Raw genomic sequence first — 9,894 nt, 5'->3', positions numbered from 1 at the left:
CTATATAAATGCAATTACAATACAATAAATCATGTGTAAATAAATCCATAGGATGTGTTACATAAGACAGCGAGGTTTACAAGACCCTTCATAGTTCACTGTCTTATATTAGAAGGTTTGCAATTTATTAACAGCAAGTAACAAAAGGATCTCTTTGTTAAAAGCTGTAACCCATTTGCCCATCTGCATAAGTTCGGTGTTAGCGGCACTCTCAACAGTGTTCACATTCAGATTACCGCGACTGTTCTGAATTGTAATTTGTAAACACAATTTGATTGGCTTTCATTATGTACATACAAGAGTCAAATAAAAAATTAAGAGTAACCGATGTCCCATTAGGATGGGAGCCGGTTGGAAGGGGGGGGGAAAGCGCCTTGTGCCTTTTGCGTTCAAGCTGGAAATTTCTCCCGAGTTGAGATCTGTTTGAAGAGAAGGAGCACGCTCTTAAAGAAAAAAAATTGTCCCGAAACAATGCCTTACAATGGCTGCTGCGTATGTTTAACTGTAGTTAGGTGGTGCAGTCAGGGATGGCTAAACACCTGAAGAGGCATGACATACGCATGCCCTTGACGAATGGGAGAATGCAAAATGGAGCAACGATGGTGCCAGCAAACAGGAAACCTATAGGCTGGAAGTCCACAAAGTAGATACAGCATGTCTTAGTTCGAGCCGAGACTTAAAAACAATGGAGAAATGTGCATCACTGATAAAACACTGTGCCCTGTTACAGATAGTTGTTATGAGATTTCTGTACAGCACTACACCTAGTGGTGTTTAATTAACGTTTGTAGCAACTCTGTGCCTTGTCGAAGATGGATGTCAATGTTGTCAATCCCTCCAAAGCTGCCAAGTGGTCCCATGTCATGTGTGGCAACTTTGCTTAGTCCTCTCTCTTAAGCTGCATGCTGCAACTTATATATTTTTTCTTTCACTATTCTGTGTGTATTGGCTCATAAACGTACCACAACACGGCCACATCGCCCCCCACTTGAGAAACCTGCACTGGCTCCCTTTCAACAAGAGGATATCGTTCAAGCTCCTCATCCACACACACAAAGCACTCCACAAGACTGGCCCAGCCTACCTCAACAGACGGCTCTCCTTCTATGTCCCCAACTCACAGCTCTGCTCCGCCGACCTCTCACTCGCCACCGTCCCGCGCATCCAAAGAACAACCACCGGAGGGAGCTCCTTCTCCCACCTCGCAGCCAAGACATGGAACATCCTCCCACTGAGCCAACGACAGACGCAAGACCTGCTGACCTTCAGTAGGATACTCAAGACCTGGCTGTTCGATCAGTAGCGGACACCCCCCACCCCCCCCAACGCCTTTAGACCCTCGCGGGTATGTAGTGTGCATTACAAATGATTGATTGATAAATAAAAGCATACAATGTGATGTTCGATTAAAAGTCAGGATTAGCTGAAGGTGTTGCAAATGACATGGAGGAACTTGGCTGGCATGTCATTGTGCTCTGTTATAGATTGTTTAACTGGAGATCCCTCATTTGTAGATCACTGAACTTATTGTGCAATGTTTTGAGTGATTATGCTATGCACAGTCTTTGCTGGGCACAGCTGCAGCTTATGAAGGTTTGAACGCATACAAATATTGTGTACACTGAAATATAGTCACGCAAAAGCAACGTTTGGGAGCAAAAATGCATGATCATAGAAAACAATGGATCTTTAGGAAAAACAAAACTCACACAAAATCAGTTGGTTTTATTTTGACTGATTATGGAAGCACATGGGGAGTTGGAAGTACAAAAGACACGAGAATATAATATTCAATCACAATATTGAGAAACCCGACATTTAAAACAGAGGCAACGTGTAGAAAAGGTCTGCCAGCAAAATGCGATCAAAAGGTGAGAAAAATATCCTAGAAGAATATGTATACAACAGGCCGAGGTTCAGCTTATCACAGGGATGAGGAAGTGGTTACAAGATACAAAAACGAAGTTGAGGGCAAATTCTCAAAAGAACATTGTAAATCACTAGCCTGGGTCTCCAGCAAGAGGAAAACAGTCACACCATAGAGATCTGAGGGCAAGACCCCAAAAACATGGCAGTGTGTCAGGTGGCCAAGCAGAGATGCAAAAGATGATGCTTCATCTCCCTTCCTCCTTACATTCTCCTCCACTACCGGACCACCTCAACCCACCGTTTATGGCAAAACAGATCCCAAGTGTGAAAGAAAAAAATAAGAGGTGAAGATGAAAGAAAGTGTGAAATCTCACCTCTTCTCGAGGCTATCAAGGACAGCAATCCAGCGGGTTACAGTGTGTGTAATCCGACAATATCTAATGGTGATTCTGTACAGATGTGGAGGGGAAAACAAGTGTGACATCTATACTTCCATATGCCTTAGCTAAACTCTACCCATAGGAAAAATTATTGAGATGTCATCCACACTCCACAATGGTGAGGTGATTAAATGCTAAAATTAAGCACAGTGTCAGAACCCTCCCTACACCTTCCTCAAAGTTTGACCAAGGTAAGATCGAATGGCATGAACAGTGAAAAATATTTGTTCCGCACTCAAAACGTAGGTGGTAGACAGGGATTTGGTTCATGCAAAGTAAAATCTGCCCCATTCCATTTGGTTGGCACTTTGCAGGGCAAAAACTACCCTCTTCCGATATGTCTTGAGAATGTACACCATTCAAACATCATGAATCAATTAAGCAATACAGTCTTCCTACAGTGGGCTTAGAATGAAGGAATATCACACCTCTGCACCAATATTCGATCCCAGCATGCTCAAAAGATGGAAATATGTTACATAAAGGATTTTTATGATAGTCTGCCAAAGTAAGCCCAGACAGCCGACAGTAGCAGACCATGCTGGGCAATAAAATGAATGTCATAATTAAGGACTGTGAACTCACAGAATTCAGACATGAGCAACAAAGATAAGGCAAACTGTTTACATATGGAATTATGTTCAGTAAGACTTACATGGCCTCCAATGTTATCCCTTCCGCAAAGGAAGAGGATAGCAGCTTTATGTATGTGCACGACAAGAATGATGCAGAGTAAAAGCTTCATTTCAGCATTACTGCAGAAATTCTGGAGCAGCAAATTTCCCATTTTAGATTTTTGTGTGCTAGGGTTCCAATTTCCCCCTTTCTCACTTCGCATAGGCTAGTTTGTTAACTGGCAAAATACCTGCTCATTACCGGTTTTCCAATGTATTGCTTCTTAGTAGGGGGTTGTAAAAGTACTCTCTCCCAATATGTATGTTCTTCCTCCCACCATGACCCTCATCAGACAAACAAATCCATATTCAGCAAAAGATGAAGTGCAAGGAACGCTTTGATTCTCCCGGTGTGCTCTCTGATTGAAGGCCTGCCTCACTGCAAGAAGTCCGTCTGAGCCTGAATGTGAGAGACTTGCAACACAGGCAGCAGGAGCAGGAAAGCATCCTGGACATAGGAGGCACTGTTAGAAGCCTGTGAAGGAAGAGAGAGGAAAGCAAGGGCTCACTAGTAAATCTGCCATTCACAATCTAGCAATTAGGTATGGTGGAATATCAACTTAACACTCAATAAGTGGTAAAGCAACTGCGGCATGGTGCATCCAGCATCAGTCGATATTATGCAAATGTGATGAAAATATGAAAACAAAATAGTTCTTGATAAAAAATAAAGTGAAATACATACGTAAAAAAAATCTGCTAGGCATAAATGCTTAAAAAATCAGATTCTGATACAGGTCTGACAGAGGGCAAAAGCAGCGCCAGAATGAGTTAGGGGCTTCAGGGATTTGGATCTGAAAGGAGACTTGTGGGGTGTTTTCCAGGCACAGAATAGCTCTGAAAGACTAAAATGGGCGCACAGGTGTTAGGCACTAGACAAAGATGATATGCTAGTACTAGAAGGAAAAAACTAGCATTGGGAAGGAAGCCTGGGAGTATATGAAAGACAGAGCAGACAAAGATCTGTTAAAATGAGTCACTACGACAGAAGTTTTGGCATGCTGAGTGTGTCATACATTTGAGAGGGCGGAGGCTAGAGCAATGAATTAATAACAGGAGGGATCTCAATAAGAGCACCAGCCGGGCATGAATTTATTGGGAATGTTTTTGTAATATTTTGTTTTCCCTAGTAATGAACGTGCAGAGTTTGTGAAGAGAAGTTCTTGCTGGGAATGTTGCCATTATATATTGAGTGATTTCCCTTCTGAAGAAAGTGCCCAGTTCAGTTATAACCTATAGATATTTGATCTGACTGCACCCTGTAAATCCATCAAAGACTTACCACTCATTGGGGCCTCCTAAGCCAACAATTTTAATAAACCCCGTTTGATCTGCCTTTCTAAACTCCCTCACCTACTGACACCTCCAGCTTAATGCCATTTGTAGCCGATGAGAAGTTTTATCATACCTCTAAAAACACTCCTGTGATTAATGGGTTAAGAACATCCGCCTTCTCCTGCGCCTGTAAACAGTAAACACAACTGTTAAAGCAGAACATACCCAGAAAAAAAGAGGTAGATGATAAACTGGTTCTGCAGCTTTCTGAGAATAACGTGACATGCTCCAAGACAAGGAATAACAGTGTGAGGGAGAGAAAGAGTGTGTAACAGAGACAGGGAGTGAGAGAAAGAAAAAGGCGAGAAGAGTAAGCGCGTGAGAGAGTAAAAAAGAATGAGTAAAAGCATTAGCGAGTAAAAGAGAATGAAAGAAGAGGAGTGAGACAGAACTAAAAAAAGAGAGAGCAGAGTATATCTGTGTGTCTTCTTATGAGAGAGATAGAGAGAGAACAGAAGGATGAAGAGAGTAGGAGGAGGAAAGTCAGGTGTGAAAACCAGGATTTGATTAGGTATACTGGATTAAACCACTGCATGATCTGCCTGGGTCTACTTACATTATAATCTTCGATTTATAACCAAGTCTTTTGCTCACGAGAGGGACACCTTATGATCATTTTTTTAGGTTTGCGAGATGTACATTTTCTTGGAGCAAATGCTTCAGTCACACTTTCTGGCAATACAACCTTAAATTCAAGGACAAGTTACACAAGTCGCAGCCCACTGATTATGATTGTGTACCCAGCAGCCCCCAGCTCACGCAACTGCAATGCCTTCTTCAGTTGTAGTTCTCCAAACAAACTTATGGATTAGAGAACTATCTAATGAAAGGTCTAACTGCAAAAATAGGCTATGGCTCATCCCTGTACTGTTATACCAGTCTACTATAATTTCTGTCAGGCCCAGATTCCTCCCTCTAGCACTCCTGCGTTTTCAACATCCCTCCCTAACGTCATCACGGTTAGTCTTCTACTGGAAACATGTTAAGAAACAGACTGTGCTGAATTGAGCGTCATATGGCTAAAATCTTGATTGAGAGCCCTACTCTCACACTGCATTGGGGCAAGCAGGCTTCTGGTGATCTCCAGCTACACAAGACTCTGCAAAGATTGCATTATTATTCAGAATGAAGAGCCTCATCTGGGAAAGCCTCTTTCCCACTATTTGCTCGATACTCAGCCCCACCTTGCTTCTGGCATGCTGCTCAAAATTTAGCTTTGTCTCAAATAAAACGTTCCATTTCTATCCTGTTGTTGGCTCTCATTTGTTCTAGTGTCAAAAAATCCTTTTATATGGAAATCCCTGTGCTTTCAAAATTATACATCCAAACATGAATACATTGTAGGGAGGCAGGCTGAGCTGAAAAGGACACATTAATTACCGTGCGCCCACCTGTAGCTTGTAATGCTGAAGATTCACATACTTTGCATACTCCTACCACCTAGTGTTAAGTGCCCACAAATGCAAGTTATTTTATTGGAAGATGTCTTAAGAGAGCTTGTGACTCCTTCCTTAGTGCACAATGTACCAGGACTCCACCTTCGATTGTTCCTCCTCCCCCCAATTGAAGCATAGTGAAGGCAAAACGAATGTATGAACTATGCATTGTGAGTACCAGCTGGTTAATGTGAAAACAGACTGAATCTGCCCTTGCTTCAGGGGAGGAGGGAGAATATAAAGCCACATCACTCAAAAGCTGCCTGTGTGTTGACCAGTAAGCAGCTTTGCAGATGTGTGCTGTTGGAACGTTACAGACGGCATCACTGGCAGCTTCCTTGTTACGAGCGGAATGTGCCATAAGCACTGCATGTAGTGTATGGACTTTAGCACAGTGCGTTTGAATATACCCCACTAGAAATGGGCTTCGATAAGTGAGACTTTGCAAAAGAAAATGAACAGTTGTTTAGCGTTGCAGGTGGATTTTGTCATAACAATGCAATACTTAAGAACTCTTTTGACGACAAGTATGTGTGTATGTTTAATGCTCTTTCTGCTACTGACTGGGAAAAAGATAGGTTGTCAGTTTTCCTTCGAAGCCGCTACTGAAGCTAAATGAAGACAAAATGAAGCATATGCTAATCCTGCAATTTAGTGATGTAGCAAGTAGCAGATGATATTTAACAGGCACTTTAAAGTTGTCTACGTGTTTTCTCAGTAGTAATGGACAAACATTTTCCTCTTGGTTGCGCAACAGATGCATGTGGGTTTTTTTTGTGCTTCATTGCAGGTTTTGCACACACTCAGTATGGAAATTTAAGGTAACCAAATACTTAGATCTCGGATGGCAGAAAGCTAAATACATCTCCCTGAGTTACAGATCTTGGAGCTGCCCCTGTCTCAGTTGGAGCTTTTCATGTACATGGATTGGCATCGCTAGAAACATTGTATACGATGGCTCCCTAGCCCAAGTTGGGAGCGACAAGAATATGGGTCTTCGGTGTCTGCCTCACTTTCCTCACTATGTATTGGATCAGTGGAAGTGGAGAAAACATGTAAGAGAAGATCCCTGATCAGTTCATCCATAGTACACTGCCAGTGGACAGTGGGTATAGTAGCCAAAACTTTGGCATTTTGTATTTTTAATGGTGACGAGCCGATCAACCATTGGTGTACCTCATTTTTGGAAGTAACTGTAAAGTACTTGGCAATTCATTTCCTATTCTTGGGCTTATTGAGGTGTTCTGTTTGGCAGGTCTGCAGAGTCGTGTTCTACTACATGTAGCTCTTCCACTAACAACTGAATGTGACTAAAAAGGGCCCAATGCCAAATTTTGAGGTAGTGCTGAGAGCTGGGTCAAATGGGTCCTGCATTGTTTCTGGATATAGTGAATAGCAGTCATGGTGTCTGTCTTTAGGGGTGCTGTTTTATCCTAAATGATGATGTAGTACATGTCGAATGCTAGCTGGACTGCTATCAATTCCAGGTAGTTGATATGATAACCCTGCTGATCCTGCCAAGTGCCCTGGAACAATATGTGATTGAGGTGTGCCCTCCAACAGGTGAGAAGGGCATCCATGAAAACAGTCACCTGCAGGTGAGGGCCAAGTCATGTTCTGCCCAGTAATAAGTTCTTCGGGTTCCACCATTTTAGACTTTGATCAACATGGGGCTCCACCAATACTAGAGCTTCCTATTGACCCCCCTGCGGGTAACCAATTCCTTGGTAGACACTCCTATAGTAGACACATAGGACATTTTGCATGAGGCACTATGCATTAAGCCATGATCCCCAACAGTTTCATTACCATGCTAATTGTGTTGGGACATTATGAATAAAAAAGGCAGCAAGCTTTTATAAGAAAATCACTGTCTCGGTTTAGGTACTCTTTATTTGCTGCAGTGAATAGCATAGTGCATAGAGTTCCATCCATTTGGAGATGAACAAGTAGAGGAAGTAGACTCATTGTCCACAGTGGTGTGGGGACATTGTTTCAATGGCACCTTTGGGAGGAGCGCCTGCACATCCTCCTGCAATTCTCTTAGATTCACTGTGTGGAAATAAGAAGGTATGTTTGGGTGCGTGGAACCCCAGGCTGTACTCCTGCTGTACCACAGAATGAACTACTTGTCTAAGGTTATTTCCTCCCACAACAAAAGGAATAAACTTATTTCACCTCGACAGGTATAGTGTTATTGGGGGCAGGGAGGGTGATGGGTGAGTCGCTGTTTGAAGGCAGAGGCTCTCTTGCTAGAGCCGTTTCTACCCTGCCTCTCCCATTTTCATGGTAGCCACCCTTGCCACAGGATTTGAATGCCTGGCCTTCCTGCTGGAGTCGTAACCTCAGCGCCCCTCTTGTTTACTGCCTGCCAAAAGCAGGCTTGTGTGTTTGTGTCTACAGGCCACCCATGCCCGTAGCAGTATCTGTAGCCTTCTTAAGGGCCAAACAGTTGCTCTCCATCAAATGGGATACTAATGAGGTGCTGTTGCACCTCAGCCTCTTCCCAGACACTCAAAGCCACATGTGGCATCGCAACACAATACTGGTGTATACTTCAATGGAGGCAGTGTCATCAGAATCTAGGGTGCATCATATATTCACAAAGGAGATAATAGTCTCATTTGCAACAAGTACTTGTCCCTTTTTGTGATAAGCCTCTGGAAAGTGATTGACCAACACCTCTGTCTCCCCCCAGTGATATTTATAGTATCGAGAGAGCAGTACAACAGAGTTTAGATTCTTCACTGGGTGGCTGATGCATCCACATCCCCGCCACTCACTTCTCTGCTGCAATCTTCATGCTCTCCTTATCTGGAGAGGGGGTGCTCCACTGGTGCTTGGGTGAAGGTCTCTTTCGTGGCTGGGCACAAACCCAAGGAGTCTGGTAGGATGTGTCCCCCGATCTACACTGGGCAGGCTCATATTTCTTTTTGACTCTTGTACCTTGCCTCGGTCCTTCAAGCTTTTAGTACTGCACTTTGACATGTTTTTGTGCAGTGGCAGGTACTGAACAAATGTCTCAATCTTGGAGAGTTTCTCACCAAAATGTCATCTTCCTACTTGACGACATGCAGCCGACCTTTGTGGTTGTATGCCAGCCTTTGGATAATATTACGATAAACTGTAATGACATCTGTGGGGGTGGGGCCCTTAATTGAATAGGGCTCAAAGTCCACATAGTTTTGTGGGTCGACATGGTAATCCTCCTAAAGATCATCACCAGGTTGCTGACGATCTAGGTATGGGAGGTGTGAGTCATAGGGGACTGAAAGAACAGACTGCTGAAGTGGTAAGGTCTGTGGTTATGGCAAGGTTGGGGAATGCGAGGAGGGTATTGTGGTGGAGCACTAGTAGTCTTTGCCTCTACGTTGCTTGGAATCGGATAGAAGAGAAATTCCTTTTATATTTGCGCATCAAGATGAGATTCCTTCCTACCGTCTGTGGGTGTCCTCCTGAGGGGCTGGCCAAGGAAGGGTTTTCCCAGTGGAGAGGTGAAATAATACTCTACAAAACCCAGCACCAGGCTCCTCCTTGAGCTCAATCGTCATGGGAAGGTCATACGACTATCTCGGTGTCAAGACTTTTACTGGAGCCAGACTCTAGCAATATTTGGGAGTCAGCTTCTAAGCCGGTTTCGACTTAGAAAGTGGTTTGTTGAGGACTTGAGGTCGAGCTGGCATCAAGGGGTGCCAAGACATGGCATCCTCTGTGTTTTTTGGAGCCAAGGGGGTCCCTCAGGGTCGAGTGTTTCATGGCCAGGGACTGAACACAAAGGGTGGTGCCTCTTATGGCTGGCCTTGGGGCTCTGCTCGGCATTAGTACAGACTTTTCCCATATTCAATCCTTCCCCCATCCCTCCACTCACTGGCCACGATGTTCTAGGTGAAGAAAATAACTATTATGTCAGATGGGTCTTGAGGTTGAATTTTTTGATTGGCACAATGGCATTCTAAGCGATACTTGAAAGTCATTTTATTTTTATATACCTTGCAAGCTAAGCAGATGGACTCCTGGTACTCTGGGGACAAGCAGAGCTTACAGACCCAAAGGTGATTGACACCCTCCTCCTACAGTCATTCTTAATATGACCGGATTCCTGGATAGGAACCTGCTTCAGAGCAGAAGCGACGCAGTCAT

General features: G+C 43.7%; 1 protein-coding gene across 2 annotated transcripts in view; it reads right to left on the bottom strand.

The window, feature by feature from the left end:
• Positions 1 to 1,710: 1,710 nt before the first annotated feature.
• The window catches only part of FAM114A2 (family with sequence similarity 114 member A2), a 219,970-nt gene continuing 211,786 nt past the window's right edge, over positions 1,711 to 9,894 (bottom strand). For both annotated transcript variants that reach the window (XM_086931257.1, XM_086931256.1), the window contains exons 14-15: positions 4,392 to 4,445; positions 1,711 to 3,458 (exon numbers count right to left, since the gene is read on the bottom strand). In XM_086931257.1, coding sequence (XP_086787383.1) covers positions 3,360 to 3,458; positions 4,392 to 4,445 — 153 coding nt within the window. In that variant the 3' untranslated portion in view covers positions 1,711 to 3,359. The remainder of the gene's footprint in view (positions 3,459 to 4,391; positions 4,446 to 9,894) is intronic.

Source organism: Lissotriton vulgaris, chromosome 7, assembly GCF_964263255.1.
Source record: "Lissotriton vulgaris chromosome 7, aLisVul1.2, whole genome shotgun sequence".
Taxonomy (NCBI): Eukaryota; Metazoa; Chordata; class Amphibia; order Caudata; family Salamandridae; genus Lissotriton; species Lissotriton vulgaris.
This window is presented reverse-complemented; position numbering and strand designations above follow the sequence as displayed.